This window comes from Mandrillus leucophaeus, unplaced genomic scaffold (assembly GCF_000951045.1).
Source record: "Mandrillus leucophaeus isolate KB7577 unplaced genomic scaffold, Mleu.le_1.0 Scaffold80, whole genome shotgun sequence".
Lineage (NCBI taxonomy): Eukaryota > Metazoa > Chordata > Mammalia > Primates > Cercopithecidae > Mandrillus > Mandrillus leucophaeus.
The window spans coordinates 1,982,365-2,010,129 of record NW_012108697.1 but is presented as its reverse complement, the minus strand read 5'-3'; the positions used below and the strand labels follow the sequence as shown (position 1 = coordinate 2,010,129).

At 42.3% G+C, this 27,765-nt stretch overlaps 1 protein-coding gene across 3 annotated transcripts in view; it reads left to right on the top strand.

Moving 5' to 3' along the window:
* Positions 1-24: 24 nt before the first annotated feature.
* Positions 25-27,765, top strand: part of CASP7 (caspase 7, apoptosis-related cysteine peptidase) — a 49,577-nt gene continuing 21,836 nt past the window's right edge. The window contains exons 1-3 of one of the 3 annotated variants that reach the window (XM_011967512.1): positions 25-334; positions 10,388-10,461; positions 15,866-15,975. In XM_011967512.1, coding sequence (XP_011822902.1) covers positions 15,866-15,975 — 110 coding nt within the window. In that variant the 5' untranslated portion in view covers positions 25-334; positions 10,388-10,461. Of the gene's footprint in view, positions 335-10,362; positions 10,462-15,865; positions 15,976-27,765 lie in introns of those variants that run through there. The other 2 variants (XM_011967510.1, XM_011967511.1) reach the window with 2 other exon arrangements.

The window sequence follows — 27,765 nt, the reverse complement described above, 5'->3', positions numbered from 1 at the left end:
TGCAAACTTTGCTGTGCGCGCTCTCCCGTGCGCAGGCTCAACTTTGCAGAGCGAGTGGCCAACTTTGCAGAGCGCGCGCCAGCTTTGCAGAGGGCGCCCTCCAGGGATTATGCGTGCGGCGGCGCTTGTCGCTTTTGGGCTCTTCTACCCCTGCCGAGCGCTGTGTCCCGAGGAAGGGGCGGCGCTAGCCCCGCCCGGCCCTACCCGGGGCGGCCCCTCCCTCCGCGGCGCCGGGGCTTTTAGTTTCGCTTTCGCTAAAGGTGCCTCAGACCCTTGCTGCGGAGCGACAGAGAGAGACTGTGCCAGTCCCAGCCGCCCTACCGCCGTGGGAACGGTAACTAGAGCCCCCGCCTCGGCCGGCGCCTCCCCAGCCCGCCGGCCGTGCGCGTCTTGCCTCCCTCCTTCCTGTCGGCTTCCTAGTCCCCACTCTGCCCCCAGCGTGGTCTAGGGGAGCCTGGTTGAGTGAGAGTGGCCCCGACGGCCTGCGCTGAAACTTTGGAAAGAGAGCCGTTTCTGCCCTCTCCATCGCTTGCCTTGTTCAGCTTGTCCTCCCTTCCCTCTCGAGATTTAGGAGAGGAGGGTTCGTGATCTGGCACAGCGACTAACAGCCAGGGCTCCTTTGCCTGGGTTCCGGTCCCCGCCCCTTGCCTGCCGGCGGCGGGACCTTAACCATCTCTCTGTTAAATGGGAACCACGGTGATCGCCGCTGACTGTTGCGGGGATGGACAGAGTTGATTATGGTACGCGGTTCGCAGCAGTGGCTCTGTCAAGACTGAGTACGCTGGAGCTGAGCGTCCTTGCTGCGGGGCCCTTAGCGGGACCTTGAGGAGGTGGAAACAGGGCAGGAGACATTTAGACGTGTGGAGTGTTAGGCTCCAGGAGACAGCTTTGCGGTTTATGGAGCAGTAAAATTACTTGTGGGTGATTGTGGGTGTATCATTTCCAGATCTTTAACTTTTGAACTTCTGGGCTCTCGGGCTAGTTGACGTGGCCCTCCCTGTTGTCTCAATTTACAGGCTATTTCCTCCTTTTGGGTCTCGCCAGCCTGACCTTCACCCTTGGTATGGCCATTGCCTAGATTCACAGTCCACCTTCCCCCACCTGTAAACTGTGTGGCTTTGGGCAGGTTACTTAACATCTCTGAAGAAGCTGAAGTTTCTGCAATACTAAAGTAAAGGCCCTGGTCTAGCAATGCCGTGAGCTTCGGGTGACACAGCGGAGCGCTTGAGTGCCCAGTAGATCCTCCCTTTCCCCCTCCCAGCTGCTAGAGGCAAGAGAGAGGGGGAAGTTTTCAGGTCTTCTCTGTGTGCCCTTTAGGAAGATTGTTTTTATTTGGGCAGGAAGTGAGGTACAAATGTATGATGTCACTTTTCAAGGGAAGCAGCTGCAGTCCATTTCCCTCTTCATGAAAGTAAAAAGTTCAGACAATAGCTGGACAGTGACTTCCTGGCCAGCTCTGTACCAACATGTGGGCCCCTGGTCAACATATTTGGAAACAATCACTACAGGAATTTTTTTTCAGTCTCTACAAAATATTTTTAAAATATGGATGTGGTTTTGAAATAAAGGCGAAGGTTGACAGTTGTAAATCGTCTTAGTCTCGTGGACATTGGTGATAATGGAAATATTTCTTGACGATTTAGAATGTGCCACCAGTGCCTAGCATTTTACGTGCATTGTTTCATTCATCCTCCCAACCACTTGTGACATAAGTACCATTGTTTTCCCATTTTGCAGATGAGGAAACTGAGACTTAGAGAGGTTGAGCACTTTTCCTGAGGTCCCATGGCTAATATGTGGAAGAACTGATTCAGCCCCAGATCTCAGGGTTCTCAACCACCCTCTTGGGTCTCCTTGGTTCTGTTGTTTGGACAGTAGTGTATTCAAGGGGCTGAAGGATTCGAAAATACATTTAAGTTAGGTTTATAAAGAAAAATGGATTTGGTGCCTGTCATGTACCTGACACTTTTCTGTGATCCAAAAAAAAAAAGATTAAGATGAGGTCTCAGTCTGCAAACAGCGACAGTCTTGGTGACGAATAGTAAGAATAAGAGTTACAGTGACTAACCGAGATTTACTGTGTGCCTGGCATTGTTAGTGCTTTGAGTGTCTCATGTATTAATTCATTTAAAGAGAAGTTAGACATATTTCATTTAAAGAGAAGTTAGACATATTTAACAGTGGGATAAGCAGTCTCCTCAAATGGCTGCTCTTTGCAGTCTGGACCCTAAAAAGGGGTCCAGATATGAGAAAATAATGCCAGGCGTACCCTCTCCGGGCAGCTTGGCAGAACTGAGATAGGTCTGGATTTTCTTGGTGCACTGTGATGATGAAAGGAGGAAATAAGGGGTCAAAACCAGGTCTTGGTTTGACTGAAATGAAGTGTCTGAGATCAGGCACCCCCACCTGGTTACCACCCTGGACTATGATTGCCCTTTGGAGGTTCCAAAAATCAAGCCCAGTCTCATAGGAATAAGCAAGTAACTGTTTAGCTTTACAGATTTGAAAGAGCCAAGTCCCACCACTGCTGACTTGAATTGTTAGAAGTGAGCCTTTCTGTCACTGTAGACAGTGTTTAGCATCAACCTAGAAGGATGCTGTAGGTTTCAGACAGAAGACCTAATGTATTGTGTATTGTATACCATATATATTTTTAAAAATATATATACATATTTAAAACAGCCAACCTAACAGTTGTGAGATGATATCTTATTGTGGTTTTGCTTTGCATTTCCCTGATGATTAGGGACACTGAGCACCTTTTCATATACCTGTTGCCTATTTGTATGTCTTTAGAGAAATGTCTATTCAGGTTCTTTGCCCATTTTTAAAATTGGGTTGTCTTCTTTTTTTTTTTTTTTGCTATTGTGTTATGTGAGTTCCTTGTGTGTTTTGGATATTAACCCCTTTTCAGATATATGGTTTGTAAATATTTTCTCCCATTCCATAGTTTGCTTTTTCATTTTTTTTGTTGTTGTTGTTGTTATTTCCTTGCTGTACAGAGCTTTTTAGTTTGGTGTAATCCCACTTGTTTATTTTTGCCTTTGTTGCCTGTGCATTAGCATCATATGCAAAAACTCATTGTCAAGACCAATGTCAAAGAGCTTTCTCCCTGTTTTCTTCTAGGAGTTTTAAGGTCTCAGGTCTTATGTTTAATCCATTTTGAGTTGATTTTTTTTGTATGGTGTAAGATAAGAGTCTAGTTTTATTCTTCTGCATGGTGATATCCTGTTTTCCCAACACCATTTATTGAAGAGACTATCCTTTCCATATTGAATATTTTTGGCACCCTTGTCAAAAAATTAGTTGACTGTAATGTGTGGGTTTATTTCCAGACTATTCTGTTCCATTGGTCCATGTATCTGCTTTATGCCAGTGTCATACGGTTTTGATTACTATAGCTTTGTAATGTCATTTGAAGTGAGGAAATGTGATGCCTCTAGCTTTCTTTTTGCTCAAGTTTGCTTTGGCTATTTGGGGTCTTTTGTAGCTACATATGAATTTTAGAATTTTTTTATATGTCTGTGAAAATGCCATTGGAATTTAGATAGGGATGGCACTGAATCTGTTCAGTGATCAATTTGAGCAGCATGGACATTTTAACGTATTAATTCTTCCAATCCATGAACATGGAATATCTTTCCATTTATTTATGTCTAATTTCTTTCATCAGTGTTTTCTAGTTTTGTTGTTCTGGCTCAAAGAAGACCCGTGTGTTGCCTAATTTGCACATATTTGTGAATTCTCTAATTTCTCTCCTGTTACTGATTTCTACTTTCATACCATTGTGGTCAGAAAAGATACATGATATGACTTTAATCCTCCTAAAATAATTAAGACTTGTTTTGTAGCCTAGCATATGATCCATCTTGGAGAATGTTGTGTACACTTGAGAAGAATGTCTATTTTGCTGCTGTTGGATGATATGCTGTATATATGTCTGTTAGGTCCATCTGGAGTAGTGTTGTTCAGGTCCACTGTTTCCTGATTGATTTTCTGTCTGGATGTTGCAAGTGAGCTTTTGAAGTCCCTTACTATTATTTATTGCTATTTCTTTCTGTAGTTCTATTAATACTTGTTTCATATATTTAGGTGTGCTAATGTTGGTTCATATATATTTACAGTTTTTGTATCTTTGATAAATTGGTATCTATAATATAATGACTTTCTTTATCTCGACAGTTTTTTACTTATAGTCTATTTTGTTTGATGTAAGTATAGCCTCGCCTGCTCTCTTTTGGTTACCATTCATATGGAATATCTTTTTCTATCCCTTCACATTTAGCCTATGTGTGTCCTTAAATCTAAAGTGAGTCTTTTGTAAATATCATGTAGTTGGATCTTATTTTTTTACTCTATTTAGTCACTGTATGTATTTTGATTGGATAATTTAATCCATTTATATTTAAAGAAATTATTGATAAGGGCTCACTGTTGCCATTTTGTGATTGTTTTCTGTTTTATAGCTCATCTGTTTCTCTCTTCCTCTCTTGCTTCTCTCCTTTGTGATTTGATCATTTTTTGTAGTGATATGCTTTGTTTCTTTTCTGTATATATTTTGTATATCTACTACAGGTTTTTGCTTTGTTTTCACCATGAGGCTTACACAAAACATCTTATAACGGTATATTCTAAGTTGATAACAACTTAGTCCATTTGGGATTCTATTACAATATACCCTAAACTGGGTTGCTTGTAAACAACAGAAATATATTTCTCGTAGTTCTAGAGTCTGGAATGTTCAAGATCAAAGTACTAACAGCATTAGTGTATAGCAAAGTTTCATTTCCTTGTTCATTTATTATATCTTATCACATGGTAGATAGGGCAAGGTAGAGCTCTTTTTATAAAGGTACTAATCCCATTTATGGAGCTTTACCCTTTGGACCTAATCATACCTCAAATGTCCCCCTCCTAATACTATGACATTGGTGAATAGATTTCAGTGTATAAATTTTGGAGGGGTACGTAAACATTCAGACCATAGCAACAACTTAACTTCATGCACATTCAGAAACTCTACAGTTTTATTCTCTCCTTCCACGTTTTATGTTATTGGTCACAGTTTACATCTCTTTATATTGTATATCCATTAACAACTATATATCTATAGTTATTGAAGCTAGAGTTGTTTTTAATACTTTAGTCTTTTAACTTTAGTAGAGTTCAAAGTGATTTATGCACAATTAATACAAGTGCTCCCCAACCTATCATGGATTTACATCCCTATAAACCCAATGTAAGTTGAAAATATCATAAGCCAAAAATGCATTTAATACAACTCATCTATTGAATTTCAGAGCTTAGCCTAGCCTGTCTTAAACATCCTCATATCACGTTAGCCTACAGCTGGGCATGAGAATCTAATACAAAGCTTATTTCATAATAAAGTGTTGGATATCTCATATAATTTATCAATACTGTACTAAAAGTAAAAACAGAATGGGTGTATGGTTACTTGAAGTATGGTTTCTACATGATGTGTTTTGCTTTTGCAGCATTGGAAAGACAAAAGATCTTAAGTAAAACCATTGTAAGTCAAAGACCACTTGTAAATTATTTGCATATTCTGGATTTGACTATACACTTACCTTTACCAGTGAGTTTAAAGAGTGTCCTTTCATTTCAACCTGAAGTATTCCTTTTAGCATTTCTTGTAAGGCAGGTCTAGTAGTGATGAACACCCTCATTTTCATGTGTCTCAGAAAAGTATTTATCTTTTCTTCTGAAGGACAGCTTTGCTGGATATAATATTGGTGGTTGGCAGTTTCTTTCTTTTAGCACTTTGATTATATTATCCCACTCTTTTCAGGCCTGCAAGGTTTCTGGTGAGAAATCCGCAGATGGTCTTACGGATATTTCTTTGTATGTAATGAATTGCTTTTCCGTGTGTGTGTGCGCGTGCGCATGTGTGTGTATACATATATATATGTACATATCAATAGCTTTTGGAGTACAAGTAGATTTTGGTTACATGGATTAATTGTGTAAGCGGTGAAGTCTGAGATTTTAGTGGACCCGTAACCCAAGTAGTGTACATTGCAACCAATATGTAGTTTTTTAAAATCCCACATCGTCCTCCCACTCTCCCCTCTTCTGAGTCTCCAGTATCCATTATACCAATCCGAATGCCTTTGCATGCTCACAGCTTAGCTTCCACTTATAAGTGAAAATATAGGTATTTGGTTTTCCATTCCTGACTTACTTCACTTAGAATAATGGCCTCCAGCTCCATCTAGGTTACTACAAAGACATTATTGTAATGTCTCCATCTTCCTTCTTTCCTTCCTTCCTTCCTTCCTTCCTTCCTTCCTTCCTTCCTTCCTTTCCTTCTTTCCTTTTTTCCTTTTTTCCTTCTTTTCTTTTCACAGCTTAGCCTAGCCTTTTCACAGACTCTCACTCTGTCACCCAGGCTAGAGTGCAGTGGCACAATCACAGCTCACTACAACCTCCACCTCCTGGGTGGAGCAATTCTCCTGCCTCAGCTTCCCGAGTAGCTGGGACTACAGCCGCATGCTACTACACCTAGCTAATTTTTCTATTTTTAGTAGGAACGGGGTTTCACCATGTTGTCCAGGATGGTCTCAGTCTTGACCTATGATCCACCCACCTTGGCCTCCCAAAGTGCTGGGATTACGGGTGTAAGCCACTGTGCCTGACCCTACATCTTCAGTTCTGATTTAGCTTATTTGAATCTTCTCTCTTTTATTGGTAAATCTAGCTAATGGTCCCCTGAGTTTATCTTTTCAAAGAAGCAACTTTTTGTTTCATTGATCTTTTGTATTTTTTTGTTTCAATTTCATTTATTCTGCCTTGATCTTTGTTATTTTCTTCTGCTGGCTTTGGGTTTGGTTTGTTCTTGCTTCTGGAGTTCCAGGAGGTGTGACTTTAGGTTGTGAATTTGTGATCTTTCAGACTTTCTGATGTAGATATTTAGCACTACAACCTTTCCTCTTAGCACTGCTTCTGTTGTATCACAAAGGTTTTTGATAACTTGTGTCACTATTATTCGTTTTGAAGAATTTTCAAATTTCCATCTTGATTTTATTGTTAACCCCAAAATCATTCAGGAGCAGACTGTTTAATTTCCTTGTTTTTATATAGTTTTAAGGGTTTCTTTTGGAGTTGATTTCTAGTTTGATTCTGGTGTGGTCTGAGAAGATACTTGATATAATTTTCATTTTTAAAAATTAATTGAGACTTATTTTGTGGCCTATCACATGGTCTATCTTAGAGAATGTTCCATGTGCTGATGGGAATAATGTGTATTCTGCAGTTCTTGGGTAGAATGTTCTGTGAATATCTGTTAGGTCCATTTGTTCTGGAGTGTAGTTTAAATGCAGTGTTTCTGTGTTGACTTTCTGCCTCAATGATCTGTCTAGCGCTGTCAGTGGAGTATTGAAGTTCTCCAATATGATTATGTTGCTGTCTATCTCTTTTCTTAGGTCTAGTGGTAATTGTTTTATGAATCTAGGAGCTTCAGAGTTATGTGCATATATATTTAGGGTTGTAATATCTTCCTGTTGGGTCAATCCTTTTATAATACTTTCTTTGTCTTTTTTTTTTTTTAACTGTTTTGCTTTAAAATTTGTTTTATCTGATATAAGAATAGCAACTTCTGCTTGCCTTTGGTTTCCATTTCTGTGGAGTATCTTTTTCCACCCCTTTACCTTGATTCTATAAGAATAATTTGTATTAGCTGAGCTTCTTGAAGAGGGCAGACATTTGGTTTGTGATTTTTTAAATCCATTCTGCCAATCTTTATCTTTTCAGTGGAGCATCAGGCCATGTGCATTCAACATTAATATTGAGATGTGACCGATTCATCATGTTGTTACCTGGATACTTTATTTTCTTCATTATGTTATTGGTTTATAAGCCCTGTGAGTTTTGTGTTTTTGAGAGGTTCTATTCTGTTGCATACTGACCTTTTGTTTCAGGGTTTAGAATTCCTTTTAGCATTTCTTGTCGGGCTGATCTGGTAGTGGCAAATTCCTTCAGCATGTGATTGTCTGAGAAAGACTATATCTCCTTCATTTATGAAACTGAGTTTTGCTGTATGCAACATTTTTGGCTCAGAGTTACTCTGTTTAAGGAGGCGAAAAATAGGGCCCCAGTCCTTTCTGGCTTATAAGGTTTCTGCTGAGAAGTCTACTGTTAGTCTGATAGCTTTTCCTTTGTAGGTTGTCTGATGCTTTTGTCTTACTGCTCTTAGAATTCTTTCCTTCATGTTTAGTAGTAGCCTGATGACTGTATGCCTTGGAGATGTCCATTTTGCCATGAATCTCCCAGAAGGGCTTTGACCTTCTTATATTTGGATGTCTAAATATCTGGCAAGGCCAGGGAAGTCTTCCTCAATTATTTCCTCAAATAATTTTTTCAGAATTTTTACTTTTTCTTCTCCCTCAGGAACACCAATGATTATTATCTTTGGCCATTTTACATAATCTCATATTTCTTAGAGACTTTGTTCATTTCTTTTAGTTATTTTTTCTTTATTTTTGTCTGACTGAGTTTATTCAAAAGCCTTGTCTTGAACTCTAAAGTTCTTACTTCTACTTAGTCTAGTCTGTTGTTAAAACTTTCCACTGTGCTTTGTAAGTCCCTAAATGTGTCTTTCTTTCTAGAAGTTCTGATTGTTTTTTGTTGTTTTTTTTTTTTCTCTAAAGTATCTATCTCTTTAGAAAAATTTTCATTCGTATCCTGAATTTTTAAAAAACTTTCTTTATGTTGGTTTTTACCTTTTTCTTGTATCTCCTTGGGTAACTTAATAATCAACCATTTGTATTCTTTATTTGGTATTTCCAAGATTTCATCTTAGTTTGGGTCCTTTGCTGGAGAGCTAATATGATCTTTTGGGGGTGTTATAGAACCCTATTTTGTCATATTGCCAGAATTATTTTTCTGGTTCCTTCTCATTTGGATAGACCATTTCTTCTAATTATTTTTTTAATATATTTTTTAGTCAACTGTTGCTTTTTAATTTCCTTCCTTCTGCCTTATGGATGTGACTTCAATGATTATAGCTTGTTGTAACCTAATTTGGCTCTGGGTGCTTTTGGGGGTGAAGACTGTGTATGAGTTCCTTGGTTATAGAGAGTCTTTGTGTGATGGTTTTCTCAGATGTAGTAGCAATGTGCTTGGTGTGTGAGCAGGTTTACTGTCTCTTATGGGGTTAGGATGGCAAAAGTCTCTTGAAGGTTAGCTCATCCCCAGTGGTGTACACTTATTCATTCATTCATTCATTCATTCATTCATTCATTCCTCCAGTATTTTATTTACTGAGTTGAACAGTTCAGGCTTCAGGTCAGCATGGCAGTTGTCCATGGGTAAAAACTGGGTATAGCTAAAACAGGTAGATAAATACAACACCTAATGTGGGCAGAGGTCCCAGCCTTGACATAGGCAGCTGGAGAAGCTGGAGTGAAAAGCACTGAGGTCTTTTCAGAGGGAAGGAAGGGGCTACCTCAGCTCCCCTGCCAGGCCAGCAGGAGAAAAATCTGCTTCCCATTCACACTCCTGACCCAGTGTTCCGTCCGTTCAAACCAGACAGACACCACTTTCCATCTGCAGAAATGCTGATATTCCATGTAGAGAGGGATTATGACTACCCCTCATGCAGGCCTGAACCCTAAGGGCACTTGTCCTATGGGGATGCAGTCACCCTGAAGTGTTCCAGAAAGGCTTTCTACAGATGCACCCATGCCACGCTCCTGTAGGAGAAGCCCAAGCTGTAGCTGCAGTGGTGGGTGAGGAGGAGAAGTCTCCTTTTCCAAGACCTGTCACAAGCACCAGGGCTGCTTGACTGTTGTAGTAATGCCACAGACTTTCCCTGCTGAGTTCAGCATTGCACCTGTGCCTCTGCTGAAAGAAACTTCCCGCAAGTAGAAAGCTTGGGACTCGAGCTTTGCCATCTGGATTCTTTCGTCCCATGGGTTACTCCCTTGATTTGGTACACTACCCCTTCCCCTAGGAGTAGGAACCCTGAGGGCCAGACTGTTGTGAATGCTGCTGCTCCTCTGGGTCTAGCCACCCAGTGGGGCTGCCACACTCCAGGAAAGTGCTGGGGAATGTCTGCAAGGGGTCCAGTGATGCAACCTGCCCTCAGATTTCCAGCAGTGGGTACCAGCACCTGTTCTGATGGGGGTGGCAGGGGAGTGACGTAGACTCTGAGATTCCTGATACATGGCCTTAGTGTGTTGGCTTTCTCAAACACTAGCAATAGTAGGAACGAACTGATCATGTGGACAGACTCACAACCTCCTGATTAGCTGGGGGTATTGCAGGCAGTGGTGACAGATGGGGTCATGCACAAGTTTTCTCCTTCCTGGGTGCTATGCTATTCTGCCAGCGGATGCTGTAATGGACTGTGTTTGTTGGCCTCCAGGCAGGAGGTGGCACTTGGAAAAGAACACCAGCTGCGGTGGTAGCCGTGGGATTTGTGCTTCTTATGCTACCCAGGTGAGGTACTCTGGTGTCTCAGACAATGGGCGAGGCCATAGAGCTTCCCAAAGTTTCTGTTCTTTGTGTTAAGCTATGGAGTAGGGGGTAAAGAGGCAAAGCCAGGTGGGGGCTGGGTCACGCAAGTGCGTGCTGTGGCTCTCCACGTAGGGGCTCAAGCAGAGGCCCCAGTGGGGATAAGAGGGCAGTCCTCCTGCCACAGGGGTAATGTTCCAGGGAGGAGCGCAGCTGCCTGTGCTGCACAGAAAGTCCACACGGGGAGTGCGGAGTAGCAGGTGACAGTAAGCCCTGCCCAGTTCCCATGCACTTGGCAAGATAGGTCTCACACCCGTAGTGTTCCACTAGTAGCAGCTAGCTAGGTTCCAGGCATTCGCTCTGGAACTCAAAACTGCCCCAGGACATAAGCCTTCCCAGTTGAGACATACCATGGCTTTCAGGCCACACCCCTTCTGGTCTGCCTGAGAAGCAAAGGTACCCAGCTCTTGTGCTTGTGAGTATAACCCACTGCCCACTCACCCCTCGGTCTGGCCAAGGGGGTTCATTGTCACACGAGATTATATCACAAATGTCAATTAGGAACCTCTCTCAACCTATGACAGACTACTGAGTTAGCTGGAAGACATCCACGAGGTCACCTGTGAGGTAGGACCTGGAATGACTTCCCTCTATCCCTGCTGGGGACCGAGAGCACACGCAACGTACATCCCAATGCTATTCCTTCTCGTGTGTTCCCCAGTGCTCACTAAGTCAGCTTCAGTGCTGGGTGGGGTTAAGACCTTTCCCTATGGCCTGGATTGCCAAGTTCTCCAGTGGGAGTGTATGTCCCAGAGACAATTTATCCCCCTCACACTCCAGGGACTTACAATTTTCCACCTGGTATAGGCTGCAGCCCACCACTTCTTTCAAAGGCTCTGTGGTTTCTTTCAGCTTTCCTATTAAGTTCCTGTGTTGCTTCTTAGAAAAAAGTACACAGCATGAACCTCTACACACTATTTTGTTTTCCCAAGTGAGAGAGGCATGCTAACAATGCCTCCAATCTGCCATCTTGGGAAAAAAATCAGTTGCTTTTCTTTTGCTGCTTTGAAAATTTTCTCCTTATCTTTTTTGACTCTTACCAGTGTTTGTAATGTGTCTCAGTGTAGACCTGTTTATGCTCGATCTGTTTGGGGTTCTTTGGGCTTCATGAATCTAGATGTTCATTTGCCTCTCCAGATTTTCTGTCATAATTTCTTTAAATAAACTTTCTACCCTTCTCTCCTTGCTCCTTCTGAGATACCCATACTGCATATATTCGTTCATTTGATGGTCCCATAAGATCCATAGGCTTTCTTCACTCTTTTTCATTCCTTTTCTTTTTGTTCCTCTGACTGGTTAATTTCAAATGATCTGTTTTCAAGTTCACCTGACTCTTTCTTCTGCTTGATCAAGTCTGCTGTTGAAGCTCTCAATTGAATTTTTTATTTCAGACCTTGTATTCTTCAGCTCCATAATTTCTGTTTCATTCGTCTGTATGGTTTTTATCTCTTTGTTGAACTTCTCATTTTGTTTATCTATTGTTTTTCTGATTTCATTTAATTGTCTCTCTGCTCTCTTGTTCCTCACTGGGCTTTTTTAAGATGATTATTTTGGATTCTTTGTCAGGTAATTCATTTTTGGGGGGTCAGCTACTGGAGCTTTATTTTGTTCCTTTGGTGGTGTCATATTTCCTTGATTATTTGTGTTCTTTGAAGCCTTGCATTGTGTGTTCACACTTGAAGAAGCAGTCACCTCTTCCCATCTTTATTGACTGGCTTTGGGAGAGAAAGACCTTTGCCGGTGAGCTCAGCTAGAGATTCTGGGGATCTCTCACACCTTTTCTATGGATATACCTGCTCCACACCTCTTGATCCCTCTTTGGGATTATATGCATTTTCTCAGTCCTGCAAAGCCAGACCTCATGCTAAAAGCCTCCTGTTTATTCCTTAGGGTAGTACCCTGAAATGTTCAAAGTTGCATGTCTTCTCTCAATCCATCAAAGTTGAGTTGGCTGCTAGTATCCATACCTGCTGTTGAGATCCATTCATCATCTGTGGTTGTATGCAGACTGTTGTGCACTGAGGTACACATCAGCTGGCTGAAGGGGTCCATAGGCCAGTCGTCCAGCAGGGTTTATGGGAGGGTCTTAGGGTAGAATCCATGAGCTGGGTAGCAGAATCTACAGCTGACTGTTGATAACCGTACACTCTTTGCACTCCTGCTTCTTCTCCTTGCTCCTAGCTGCCCCAGATGATTCAGCCATGCTATTCCCCTCAGAGTTCTGAGTGGGATGAAACAGAAGTGGGTCTCCTAGACAACATCCTGTTAGGCTGGGAAAGGTGGGTGCGCACTTCACTTTCACCTCCCCCATGGGAGAATTGTGAGCTGGAGGGACCTCTCCTGGCACTGAGCTCTGCCACCTTAGGGGAGAAGTGATGTGGGTAAAGTGAACTGCTCTTATTATACTCTTTGATGCATCCAATCTTAGATTTTTTGCTTCACCAGTGTGCTGAAACCTCTCAGTGGACTCCTGTGGCCTCACAAAAGTATTCTTGTCCAAAGGTGTAGTTGCCAAAATCAGTATTTCTATAGAAGAATGAAAACTGGAACCTCCTATTCTGCTATCACACTGACGTTTCTTCTTTCTTTTAAAAATAGTGGGTATATTGTTTTGTCATCATATACCCGAAACTCAGCCTTTAAGATTAACTTTTGGAAAAGGGCCAACTTGGTTAACACCACATGTCAAAGTTAGTATCTTTGTCTGGTGGATTTTTTGGAAAACTTTGACTTATTAGTTTTGAAAATATGTGTTGTGTGTATTGTGTTAATAACAATCTATGTTGAAAAGTAAGTCTACATAAAGGAGACAAAAGAAGCTATCCAGTGTTTTCTGCATGTGTGGCCTTACGATTATCTCCTCTGTGGGTTATCTCCATTTTGAGAAACTTTGGGTTCTAATCTGGAAAATCTGCCTCCCAACCAGATACACATTGGTGGTGATGAAGGGAGGCTCACGATGTGTTGAGAAACAAGGTGACCATCTGACTTCTCCTGGTCATTGTAGAGACCTGGCAGTAGGACTTTCCCTTCTTCTTAGCTCCCTCCCTTCTTCCCAGTTCACCCTCAGATAAGCTGGAAGGTGAAACCGTAATGCCATTCAGAGTGCAAGGCCACTAGGTCGTCACTTTGCCTCCTTGGACGCCTCCTTCTGAACTGCATTCCTTCTTCTCTCCACCTCCAAAAGTCATTACTTGTTGTGCTTAGTGGCACAAAATATTCTGTAAAATAGATGCCTTCTTTTTTCCAACTTAATGATAGCATCCCTCGGTGAGCCCTAACTGGAATACAGAACTGCACCTGACAGCCGTGGCCTGCTCAGTGAAGTTGCTTAGCGATTGTATCAGAGGCATTTGAACCAGAGCAACTCCATATGGAATAGGGGCTGGGTAACGTGAGACTGAGATCTACTGGGCTGCATTCCCAGGAGGTTAAGGCATTCTTAGTCACAGGATGAGGTAGGAGATTAGCACAAGATAGAGGTCATAAAGACCTTGTTGATAAAACAGGCTTTGCAGTAAAGAAGCCAGCCAAAACCCAGCAAAACTAAGATGGTGACAAGAGTGACCCCTGGTCACCCTCACTGCTCATTATACACTAATTATAATGCATTAGCATGCTAAAAGACACTCCCCCCAGCACCATGACAGTTTACAAATGCCATAGCAACATCTGGAAGTTACCCTATATGGTCTAAAAAGGGGAACTTCCTCAGTTCCTGAAATTTCGCACCCCTTCCTTGGAAAACTTGTAAATAGTCCACCCATTGTTTAGCATATAATCAAGAAATAACTATGAGTATCCCTAGTCCAGCAGCCCAAGCTGCTGCTCTGCCTATGGAGTAGCCATGCTTTTATTCCTTTACTTTAATTAATTAATAAGCTTGCTTTCACTTTATCGACTTGCCCTTAATTCTTTCTTGCACGAGATCCAGACCCTCTCTTGGGGTCTGGATCAGGACCCTTTTCCAGTAACAGTTGGGACCAGGTAGAAATTGGAGTCTGGAGAAGTTTCCCTTTATTCCTGAAAGTTGATCTGTGATCCTTTCATGTGGAAGGAAATGGGACTTGATTTAGAAGAAATGATTCTAATACTGGCCATGCGTGGTGGCTCACACCTGTAATCCCAGCACTTTGGGAGGCCAGAGTTTGAGACCAGCCTGGCCAACAGCCTGGCCCTATCTCTACTACAAATACAAAAAAAATTAGCCAGACGTGGTGGTGGGCGCCTATAATCCCAGCCACTCATGATGCTGAGGCAGGATAATCACTTGAACGGCGGGGGTGCGGAGGCTGTAGTGAGCAGAGATCACGCCATTGCTCTCCAGCCTGGGCAACAAGAGTGAAACTACATCTCAAAGACCAAAAAAAAAAAAAAAATGATTCTAATACTGGCTCTGCCTTGGGCCAGCCACATCACTTTTAGTTAATTATTTTCCCTTGTGGTGTGTGTTTCATCCAGCCTTCCGTTCAGTTAAATATTTTAGTAAGCACCTTCTGTGTTCCAGCTACCTCTGCCATGATGAACTTATATCGTCTTATGGGAGCCAAATAGCAGAGTGCAAATAGCAAGCCACATACAAAGGCTATGTAGTAAATGAAGGCAGAGGGTGGGGGTGGGAAAGGGCCAGGTGGTAAATATTTTTGGCTTTGTGGCCATCACTCAACTCTGTTGTGGAGAGGAAACAGCCACAGGCAATTACATACATGAATGGACATGGCTGTTTTCCAGTACAACTTTATTTACTGAAACAAGTGTTGGGCCATAGTGTGCTGACTCCCAGACTAGATCAGAAAGGTCCTTAAAATCCAAGGACGTGGCTTTAGATTTGAACTTGTAGTTAATGGGGATCTCTTGAAGATTCTCAAGCTGGAATGTAATTTGATGGAAATCTATTTTGTGTAGAACCATGTAAAAGCATCTGACGGAAAGAGAGCCTAATGCCCCAGGTTGTCGCTGCTTTTGAACTGCGTAGGAGCACTTCGTGACCTGCTAGGAATTTAGGGGGAAATTGTCATTGTTGTAAACGTTGACAGACCTTCCACTGTTTCTTGTATGCAGCGAACATAAAACAAAATTGTGGATGCTGGATTAGAAGCTCCCTGAGGGCAAGGACTTTGTTTTCTTTGTTGCCATATGTAGTCTCTGGGATGTAAGCATACTCACATATTTGAATGCATTAATGGGGCAGTAACCCTGAATCTTAAATATGCAAAACTGCTCACCCCTAGGCATAATGGAAAAGCATGTCACCTAATGAGCGTCATTTAAAAATATCACAGTATCAGTGATGCCACTGACCTCATGGCTTGTTTTTTTTTCTTTCCAGATGGCAGATGATCAGGGCTGTGTTGAAGAGCAGGGGGTTGGGAATTCAGCAAATGAAGATTCAGTGGATGCTAAGCCAGACCGGTCCTCATTTGTACCATTCCTCTTGAGGTAGGTTTGCTTAATAGGGGACCCTGGACCACATCAGCCTGCCGTGCCTCTGCCATCTCCACCCACCTATGGGGAGGGGGACACTCAGGGAAGGAGGTTCATGCTGAGCATGGGAGGTTTGCACAGGTTCTTGCTAGCCACATACAAAGGCTATGCAGCTGTATGCAGCAACACTAGGGTCCTCATGTGCACACTCTTGTCTGTGGGCCAAGCCCAGGAATGGACAAAACCAAGCATTGGGAGTCTCCTGCTCAGCGGCCAAGTGTCTGGTAGCAGTTCCCAGGAATCAAGGGCTGTTCTTATTAGAGGCGATTTGCAGGCACCTTCAGAACAGAGCTTGGGCTGCTGCTGCCAATGGGACCAAATTTGACAAAAAACACAGAATCCAGGGGCTGAGGGACAGGTTTTAGGGTGACTCACACCTACCCTGTGCCTCCTGCTGCATTCCACTGATGGAAGGGGGATTGCATCCTGTTCATTAGTTCCCGCCTTCCCCTTTCTTGAGTTCACTTTTAAAATTCTAAATTTTGTGTTTAATAATATAATAGCTTCATTGATTAAACTCTTGTATGCCTGCTTTGTATTATTGCATTTAGTCTACATAATTGCACATTTAGTTTTATTGTTATCACCGTTTATCAGGTAGGGAAACTGAGGTGCTGTGAGGTTTAATAGCTTGCCTTTTTGCTGACAGTAAAAGATAAAGCTGAGAAACTAAACAATGCCAGCACCACTCACTTAAAGGTTCTGCTGCGTGCTTCCCTTTTAAAAGTAGGGCTAGCTTGGCGCAGTGGCTTACACCTGTAATCTCAGCACTGTGGGAGGCCAAGGAGAGAGGATTGCTTGAGCCCAGGAGTTTGAGACTAGACTGGACAACATAGTGAGAGCCCCGTCTCTACAAAAAAAGATAAGAAAATTAGCTGGGTGTGGTGGCACATGCTGGTAGTCTGGCTATTCGGGAAGCTGAGGCAGGAGAATCACTTGAGCCCAGGAGATCAAGGCTGCATGGGACCATGACTGCACCACTGTACTCCAGCCTGGGCAACAGAGTGAGACTCTGTCTCAAAAAACAAGTTTTTTTTTTTAATAAAAAATAAAAGTAGGACTGCAAGGACTTGGAGGAACCCCAGACCCTCCCTTAACCTTGATCATGGATGGACAGTGAGTGGAGCTTCCTGAGAGACAGAAGGCAGCATGAGTCAGACGCATCACACTTCTTTGGGTTCCCTAAGCGACATCTTACTGGGAAAGATAGCGAGGGGGATAAAGGCCGAGGTGAGGGAGTGCTCCCAGGCAGTGCTCAGGAGGAGAAGAGCTGGTGGGGGGTGGGCAGCCAGGCTCCTAACACCTCAGAGCAGACCTTGGATCATATCATCCAACCTAGGACTTGGAAAAGTGGGAGAGCCCCAACACTGTGGACCCAGATTCTGTTGTTTGCCAAATAGTGTCAAGAATATCCAATGAAATGACCAGAAAATACAGTTCTGACTCCTGGAACTTTCCAAAACCCTGAGAAATTGGTACAGGCCAACTTACTCCCCAGGGAAAGCCCCTTAGAGCCATGGGGCTTTGCTTATATGTGCTCAAAATAATGTAAAGCTGTGTGTTCCCTTGTGTATTTTAAGGTAACATACACATTTTTGTCAAGATAGTTGCAAAAGATGTAATAATATTTCACTCTTCCCCACCCTTTTTGAGTATTTGACTTCAGCAAGTTGTCTACAAGTGAAAGAGAAACAGGAATCATTTAATAATCATTTTGTAAGTCTTAGTAAAGCCTTTTGATGTACTTCCCAGAAATTATTAAAATAAATGGTGCGTCATAAATACTGACATTTCAAAGTCATTTCTTTAAATGTATCCAGCGGAATCTACGTCCATAGTGACTTTATAACCACCTTTATCCATTAAAAAAAATACATGAACAGCTCTCCTGTAACAGCTAGAACTTTTATATTTCTTTTTTCCCCTCAAACTTGGTTTTTTCATTCTCTTTTCCTCCACATTTTCTTCTGATGTAATAGATTTAATTGCTTAAAAGTCTTGTTGATCACAGCACATCATATACCTATGTAACATATACACGTATGCGTATGTGTATCCATATACATTTTAAGACAGTTTTCCAGATATCATGAGTATTAAAAGAAAGTTCTCCTAGACTAAGTTACTGTTTCAGCTTTAATGAATTCACAGTTGATCTAAAAAATAAATGTTAATATATCATTAATATATTGTCATTCATCAAAATAATTATTAAATAGAAATTACATGGAAGTTTCAACTTATAATGGAATGAAGGGGCTTTTAATAAGTTAGTTTCTAAAGAAATGGACAAATAATACTTATTGCTGGAATAAGAAAGAATTTGATATTACCTTTTTCCTATTTTTCGTTTTTAGTGAAAAGAAGCACTGAGAAATCATGAATAAATACATGAGATGGTAGGAGGTTTGTTATAGTCATGTCACTTAATTCTTTGAATTCTCTGAATTCCTTCTGAGTTCTGGACCAAAAAATGACAACTTGATTAGGTCTGTCCTTAATTATGTTGGAAGTAAAGAATTGGCAATTACCTAACTTACAAAAGAAATTGTTATTCAGCCTTAAAGGTATTTAATTTTTTTAGTTTCTGGGAAGTACACCAAAAAACTTGTACCTAAACTTTTCAAACAGTTGTAAATTAAATTTGCTCCTCTTTTATTTAGAGGCAGTCTGTTTAACTCAAAATGTTCCAGAAAAGATAATTAAGCATTAATAAACATTTGTCAGTATCCTTTTTTTGATAAAATGCTTTTAAACCATATGCTATTTAAAATATATTTTTGTCAAGACGTTGGAGCTGCTGATGTAGCTCATTCATGTATGAAAATTGTCTGCTCTATAATCTAGTTGACAAAGCCAGTCCCTGTCAAACCAGTTAGCCGTACCACACTTGTTTGCTGTCAGTAAATGTCTGATACCATTTTTCAGTTCAATAAATATGTTATTAGGCATCCTTGTGACAGTCATCTCGTTTCTGAATTCTAAATTCTTTTTTTTTTTTTTTTGAGACAGAGTCTCGCTCTGTCGCCCAGGCTGGAATGCAGTGGCCAATCTCGGCTCACTGCAAGCTCCGCCTCCCGGGTTCACGCCATTCTCCTGCCTCAGCCTCCCGAGTAGCTGGGACTACAGGCGCCCGCCGCCACGCCCGGCTAATTTTTTGTATTTTTAGTAGAGACGGGGTTTCACCCTCTTAGCCAGGATGGTCTTGATCTCCTGACCTCATGATCCACCTGCCTCGGCCTCCCAAAGTGCTGGGATTACAGGCGTCAGCCACTGCACCCAGTCCTGAATTCTGAATTCTTATTCTTGGATAGGTGAATGGATGGATGGAGGGAAGGGAAGAAGGATGCAAGGAAGAATGAAAGGGTACCAAGCCCAGCCCCATGTTGACCTCCTGGAATCAGTGTTTGTTTTGTTGTCATAGGACTGATAGGGTTTGGCTCTGTGTCCCCACCTAAATCTCATCTCAAATTGTAATCACCGTAATCCCTGTGTGTTGAGGGAGAGACCTGGTAGGAGGTGACTGGATTATGGGGGTGGTTTCCCCCGTGCTGTTCTGGTGATGGTGAGTTCTCACGAGATCTGATGGTTTTATAAGTGTTTGACGGTTCCTCCTACACACACTCTGTCTCTCCTGCTGCCATGTAAGACGTGTCTGCTTCCCCTGCCACCATGCTTCGCCTTCCACCATGATTCCCCAGCCATGTGGAACTGTGAGTCAATTAAACCTCTTTTCTTTATAAATTACCTAGTCTCGGGTAGCATCTTCATAGCAGTTTGAGAACAGACTAATACATAGGAGTCCAGCTCAACAATAAAAAATCTTTGGAAATACTAAGGGGATGAAAAAGGCAAAGGCATTAAACAAGAACCATCATCACTTCCATTTCATTCTATTATATATTTTTTAATACAATTTTCAGTGTATACAAGCATACTTTGTTTTATTGTGCTTTGCAGATACTGTTTTTTTTTGTTTGTTTTTTGTTTTTTGTTTTTTTGAGACAGAGTCTCACTCTGTTGGCCAGGCTGGAGTGCAGTGGTGTGATTTGGCTCACTGCAGCCTCCACCTCCCAGGTACAAACGATTGTCCTGCCTCAGCCTCCCAAGTAGCCAGACTATAGGTATACACCACCACGCCTGGCTAATTTTTATATGTATTTTAGTAAGGACAGGATTTTGCCATGTTTCCCAGGCTGGTCTTGAACTCCTGACCTTAAGTGATCCACCCCCCTTGGCCTCCCAAAGTCCTGGGATTACAGGCACGAGCCACCACACCTGGCCCAGATATTGCATTTTTAATAAATGGAAGGTTTGTGGCAACCCTGCAAACCTATTGCCTCCATCTTTCCAGCAGCATGTGCTCACTTTGTGTTTCTGTGTTACATTTTGGTAATTCTCACAACATTTTCAGTTTTTTAATTAGTGTTATATCTGTTACTATGGTCTGTGATGAGTAATCTTTTTTGTTGTTGTTGTTCAAACCCAGGATAATCTCTGTAAATGTGATCAGTGATCTTTGATGTTACTATTGTAATTGCTTTGGGGTGTCACAAAGCACACCTGTATAAGATAGCGGACTTAAATGATAAATATTAAGTGTGTTCTTACTGCTCCACCCACTGGCCATTCCTGTCTCTCTCCTTCTCCTTGGGCCTCCGTATCCCTTGAGACATTATTGAAATTGGGCCAATTAATAACCCCACAATGGCCTCTAAGTGTCAAGTGAAAGGAAGAGCAATATGTCTGTCACTTTAAATCAAAAGCTAGAAGTGATTCAACTTAGTGAAGGCATGTCGAAGCCAAGACAGGCCGAAAGCTAGGCCTCCTGTGCCCAACAGCCACATTGTGAATGCAAAGGGAAAGTTCTTGAAGGAAATTAAAAGTGCTACTGCAGTGAACACATGGATAATAACATTATGCTTATTATTACTGACTTGGGGAAAGTTTGAGTGGTCTGGATAGAAGATCAAACCAGCCCCAACTTTTTCTTAAACGAAAGCCCAAGCCAGAACCAGGCCCCAACTCTGCAATTCTTTGAAGGCTGAGAGAGGTGAGAAGGCTGCAAAAGAAAAGTCTGAAGCTAGCAATGGTTGATCCATGAGGTTTAAGGAAAGAAGCCTTCTCCATAAAGTAAAAGTTCAACATGAAGCAGCAAGTGCTGATGTAGACGCTATAGCAAGTTATCCAGAAGATCTAGCTAAGATCATTGGTGAGAGTGGCTACGCTAGACAGCAGATTCTCAATGTAGACAAAACAGCCTTCTATAGGAAGAAGATGCCATCTAAGATTGTCCTAGCTAGAGAAGAGAAGTCAATGCCTGGCTTCAGTGCTTTATAAGGACGCTTGACTCTCTTGTTAGGCAGACTGGTGACCTTTAAGTTGAAGCCAATGCTCATCGACCAGTCTGGAAATCTTAGAGCCCTTAAGAATTATGCTAAATCTACTGTTTCTGTGCCCTATAAATGGAAGAACAAAGCCTGGATGACACCTGTTTATAGCATGATTTACTGGATATTTTAAGCACACTGTTGAGACCTGCTGCTCAAATTAAAATACGATTCCTTTCATTGACATTGCACCTGGTCACCCAAGAGCTCTGGTGAAGATGCAGAAGGAGATTAATGTTTTTATGCCTGCTAAAACATCCGTTCTGCAGCTCATAGATCAAGGAGTAATTTCAACTTCTAAGTCTTATTACTTAAGAAATAATGTCTTACTATTTGAGAAATATTATTTCAGAAATACATTTTATAAGGCTATAGTTGCCATAAATAATGTTGGGAATAACATTATAGTGTTACCTTTGATGGATCTGGGCAGTTAATTGAAAACCTTCTGGAAAGGATGCACCATTCTAGATGCCAGTAAGAACATTTGTGATTTATGGGAGGATGTCAGAACATTAATAGGAGTTTGGAAGAAGTTGATTCCAATCCTCATGGATGACTTTGATGGGTTCAAGACTTCCTTCAGTGGAGGAGGTAACTGCAGATGTGCCTGTTGTGGTGGAAATAGCAAGAGAACTAGAATTAGAAGTAGACCTGAAGATGTGGCTGAATTGCTGCAATCTCATGATAAAACTTGAACAGATAAGGAGTTTCTTCTTATGAATAAGCAAAGTAAGTGGTTTCTTGAGATGGAATCTACTGCTGGTGAATGTGCTGATATATTTTTGAAATTGTACATTTAGAATATTACATAAACTTAGTTGGTAAAGCAGCCACAGAGTTTGAGAGGATTGACTTGAATTTTGTGTGTGCTTTAACTCTTTTTTATTTTCTTTTAAATTTTTTTTTAACACTTTTGTTGAGGGCTGACTTTCAACAGATTGCAGTGAGGGAGCTGCTCTGCTGCGTACGAAACCCCAACCCGGAAGCAGGTCATCTTTGAATGGTTTAGTGCCAGGTTCCTCACGAATGTGCATTGCGTGGTGGGCGAGGGAACAATCACCTTTCTGTTGACTTGAATTTTGAATGAAGTTGTGCTGTGAATAACGTGCTGTCAAACAGAATGGCATGCTACGGAGAAATTGTTCATAAAAGGAAGAATCATTTGATGCAGTGAACTTCATTGCTGTCTTATTTTAAGAAATTGTCACAGCCACCCTAATTTTCAGCAACCACCACCAGATTAGTCATCAGGCATCAGTGCTGAGGCAAGACCCTCCCCACCAGCCCAGCGATTACAACCCACTGAAGGCTCAAATGATTGTTAGCATTTTTTAGCAATAAAGTATGTTTTAATTAAGATATGTATTTTTTGACATAATGCTGTTGCATACACTCAGACTGGTGTATCGTGTGAACATAACTTTTCTACCCACTGGGAAACTAAAAAAGTCAGGCGACTCCATTTATTGCAATATTTGCTTTCCTGTGGTGGTCTGAAACTGAGCTGGCAGTATATCTGAGTTGTGCCTGTATTTGAATTTGGAACAGCCCAATGTGGTCCCACATACCCCCATTACTAATGACATACTTCACCTTTATCAGACCCACGTATAACTAAGAAGCCCCACCACAGTGCCTGATTCAAGGAGACTCACAGATACATCTTATTTGTCTCTTTGTGGATGACCCGGAGCTTTCATCACCCCATGAGGTTCAGAGTGGGTGAGAACGTCTGCCCTTCTTTTACACGGTGGGAGATGGGAGAGTGGGCAAGGGAAAAGTGGTATCTCTGATAGACCAGTTTTAGAAAAAAAGTGTAAGTGGCAGTTGAGGACCTGACCATTTATTCTTCCCTTAAGACTGTGCACCTCTGGGAAAGTTTTTGAGTACCTTGCTGAAAGTCTTCTGCCTGAAAGACCTTTTATTTTGCAAAAATAGATGTGGTCTGTGGTATGTCCCCCCCACCCCTCAGCTTTAAGTCGCTTGGAAAGATAAATAAGCCTGGAGGGTCGACATTCTGGTCCACTCTACCTTTTTCATACCATGACTGATGTTGATGTCATTAAAATAAACAGTGTCCCGAGGTCCTCCCTGCAGTTTGGTCCTCCCTGCAGTTTCAGGAGTGCCATGTGACCCACTGACAGATGTGGGGTGCAGTGCATGGGAATGCCACTGGCTCCTCTGGATGTTCCTTGCAGCTGATGGTACCTCCCACACCCCCACAACCTTCCCTCCCATCCCATCCCATTCCATCCCATCCCACCCCATTCCAGCTTCCTTCTCTAAGGAGCTCAGGATCACTGTTAGGCAGTGGAGGAGGCAGTGGCATCTCTGACCTGTCTCTAATCAAGGACCAGATTGCCCACCTGCCCACCCCTGGAGACATGAAGGATCCTGGGTTGCAGAAAGAAATATCCCCTTCCCCAGAAAGCCGGGGTGGGACTCACAGGTCTCAAATATTAATAGTTTCAAGCCCCTAGACTTGTCTTGGCCTTTTTTTGCCTCGCAGCCACTAGATGGCAGGACAGCATTGTTTTATCTCCAGTCTGTAGGCACTAAAAATCCAGCCTGTTCTTTAAAAAAAATATTTAAGGTTTTTATAATTTTCTGATTATTGAAGAACATGTGGAAAACACGGAGAAGCACAAAAAATTCAAAATATTTTAAAATTAGTAAAGCATTCAGGTTTTTAGTTATTTAGAGGAAATCATTATGAGGCCAGTCCGTATTCATTTATGAACCATAGTCTATAGAACAGGGTCTAGGGTCCTCCTTGCACTTGAAGAGGGTTCTCTCTTGATGTAAATATAACCCTATAGTCCTTGCCCCAGATATAAAGTCAAAGTTTTAACCAAATGCCTAGGCGCAGCTACAGAAAATAATAACGAATTGCTGAATTGTAGGACACAGCCTTGGAGCTGTGGCAGGTTGGGGAGGGAAGGATAAGGAAGGACTGGAGGAGGAGCTGAAACGTGAGTTGTCAGGAAAAGCAAGGGGTTATCAGGGGACCGGTGGAACCTCAGGGCCAGGGTGGAGATGATTCAGGCAAGGCCACCGACATAGTTTCTGCCTCAGAAAGTGGGCAGAATCTGCTGGACAGGGTGAGTTTGGTCTTAATAGCATAGGCCACAAGGAGCCATTGTAGGTCCAAGGCCAAGCCCTGACCAGCAGCAGCCTAGAAGATGTTCTCTCCTAGGAACCTGAGAAATCGGAGGCTCCCTTCTGAACTCTGCTCAAGGTCAGAATTTAGGAAAAGGAAAAAACGGGGAAGACAGGTTTCATGCAGTCTCAGATTTCCCCTGGGCCTCCGTGGAGTCTCGTGTGTCTCTGCCGAGGAGTTTGTTTACCCTTCTGGTTTCCCAGTGGAAGAGCACAGAAGAAAAGATCTATTCTCAACATTTGCTAAACTTCCTATTTTCCAGGCACTGGCTCGGATCACGTGGGTTTTACCCTTGGCATCATCTGTGTTTTCCAGCCTTTGCCCCCTGGAGGGTGGCTAATAAATGCCACTTGGTTGTAATTCTCTCTCCTGGAGGCATCTTGGGCTTCTCTTCACCAGTGAGTGTTATATGTGAACACATCCCTATAAAAAAATATGTTATTTGTATAATTATAAGGAAGATCCAAGTGGCAGGCTTTTTCATTTGGAGAGGGGTTAAAAAACTGTTTTAGAAGACACAATGCTTTGGAATCAGAGACAAGCACAAAGAAGGCAGACCTTAATTCATTCCAAAGAATATGTTTCAAGTTAAGCAAAAATTGTGCATGATGCCCATTGATTGAAAGGGGCCAGATCTGGGCCCACAAAAAAATATATGAACATTGAAATTTATGCAGGGCATTTACTTTTCAATAAAGGAAGGATTCAAACTCAGCTGCCAGAAAATTAGAGACCTGTCTCCCAAATTTGTACATAGAGAATGATAAAGATTTAATGCTGTATTTGAAGCAGTGATGACACTATGTAAAATAATAGAAGTAGCAAAGTTGAGTGAGACAACCGGGGTTCAGATCCTGGCCCTTCTTCCCACTTACTGTTTGAGAGACTGTAGCAAGTCACGTGACCTTCCTGTGCCTCAGCTTCCTTATCTGCAAAATAGAGATATTAATTTCTGCCCACAGGATTGTTATAAGAATCAGAGTAACTGTCAGCTTCCTGAATTTCCTGAATGTGCCCACTGAGGAAGAAATCATAGAATCCTGATTTTAACACTGGGAGAACCCCTAATGTAACTTACCTAATTCCCTTCATTATGATCAAGGAAAGGAAGACCAGAGAGGTGAAGCGTAGCCACCCAGCAAGACCAGGACCGCGACGCAGGCCTAACTTGTGGTCCAGGGCTTCCCCCCAGCATCAGGTGGCACCCACGACTGTGGTGGCATCAGGCTGTTCATCTACATTAATCCACCCACAGAGTGGTTGTTTCCTTCCACCCAAGTGGGTCAGCAAATTTTCTTCATGTACACAGCCTCCTCTCTGCTTCACTTTGGCGGAGGAATGGTATAGGGATAGCTGTCCCAGCAGGGCGAGCAATGGACTTTCCAGTGGCAGAGGAATGGCATAGGGACATCTGTCCCAGCAGGGTGAGCAGTGGGCCAGTGAAGAGGGCCAAGTGCATATTTCAGGAGCAGCAAGCGCAGGACACCAAAACGTAGGTGGAGGTCTAAGAACGGCGAAGCTGTAGCTTCTGCATCTGTGGGATACCTCCAGTTCTTTTCAGTTATTGCTCTTCTAGAGGGGAAAAATTAACTCTAAAGTGAAAAGGTAACGTAAATCATCAGCTTTTCACAGTAATAGAAACCTAGAACACTATTAGCAGAGAAAAATTAAACCTAGTAATAGAAAGTACTATGAAAACATAACCAGTTGCTTCTCACATGAACATGTGATCACAGATAGGAAATGTGAGCATGGCATTGCATGTTTAACCCCTGAGCTGCTGGCTTGCTTTCTCTCAAGGATCTATGATGGTGGGAATTTTGTTTGTTTTGTTTTGAGACGGAGTCTCACTCTGTTGCCCAGGCTGGAGTGCAGTGGTGTGATCTCGCCTCCCTGCAACCTCCACCTCCCAGGTTCAAGCAATTCTTGTGCTTCAGCCTCCCGAGTAGCTGGGACTACAGGCACATGCCACCACTCCTGGCTAATTTTTTTTTGTATTTTTAGTAGAGACAGGGTTTCACTATGTTGGCCAAGCTTGTCTCAAACTCCTGACCTTAGGTGATCTGCCTGCCTCGGCCTCCCAAAGTGCTGGGATTACGGGCATAAGCCACCCTGCATGCCAGTGGCCAGTTTTAAGGGGAAAAGATGGGTGGAGTGATTAAGTAAGGACTGAAGTATGTTAGCTGTTCTAATGCTGGACCCTGTAGCCGTAATACAGACCTATTGTATCTTCCACTCAGTCTATTAGGCTATTTAAAGACAATTCAGCCTTTTTCCTCCCCCTACCCCGGATGATTTGTTTTAAAGTCATTTATCAATTTTTATTGTCAGGGACCCTACTTTTTTTTTTTTTTTTTTTTAGGGGAAGGAGGGAAATGTGGAGGTTGATATGTTTTGGTGAGGGGAATGTATTCTTCTCCTTAGCCTCTTTTAAACTGAGTTTGCTTCCCCATGTCTGTATTTTTGCAACTGAATTGCAGAGAAAAAATGTATAGAGCGAATTTTCTCTCTTGTTCACAGACCTGAGGATGGCAGATGATCGAGAGGCTTGTGCAGAGTAGCAGGTGTCATAAGCTCATTCTATCAGCTTCACACCCTTTGTAGACTGTGGTCCTGAACCAAGAAATTGAGAAAAGCATTGCGGAGAAGTTCACTTTATAAGTGTTTTGTTTTTATGTGTTCGCATTTTCCTTGTTACGTTTGGAGGGTTGAGATGGGGAAATACAGCAACTCCTGGATCGTTTACTTTATGCAAGATCATTGAAAAATGTTTGTATGCCTCGTTTGAAAATGAAGAGCTTTGGTATGCTTCCGTGGTCTCCTATTATTTTTATTATTCACTTGAGTGCCTTTAAAGGAAAAACATAACCTAATGAACCTGAACTCTTTACTTCACCACCCACTTCCTGTTTTTGTTGATTACCTTACATACAGTTTGACATGTTTTGCCGTCATGTGAGTGCTGTTTTGCGGCCTGTCATAGATTTGGCACTTCAGTGGGTTGACCGTGAGTGACGCTCATCCACTTTAACTCTATGACGGTTTGTTCTGTTGACACTCTGTCTCTTGCTCAGCTATTCCCCTGTTGTTTCCGATTTTTCACTCTTAAAAATTGTGCTCCTGGCTGCATGTTTATGGAAATTGGTTTGTGTTTTTCCTTTGGACCCCATGTGCATAGACAGTTGCTTGTTT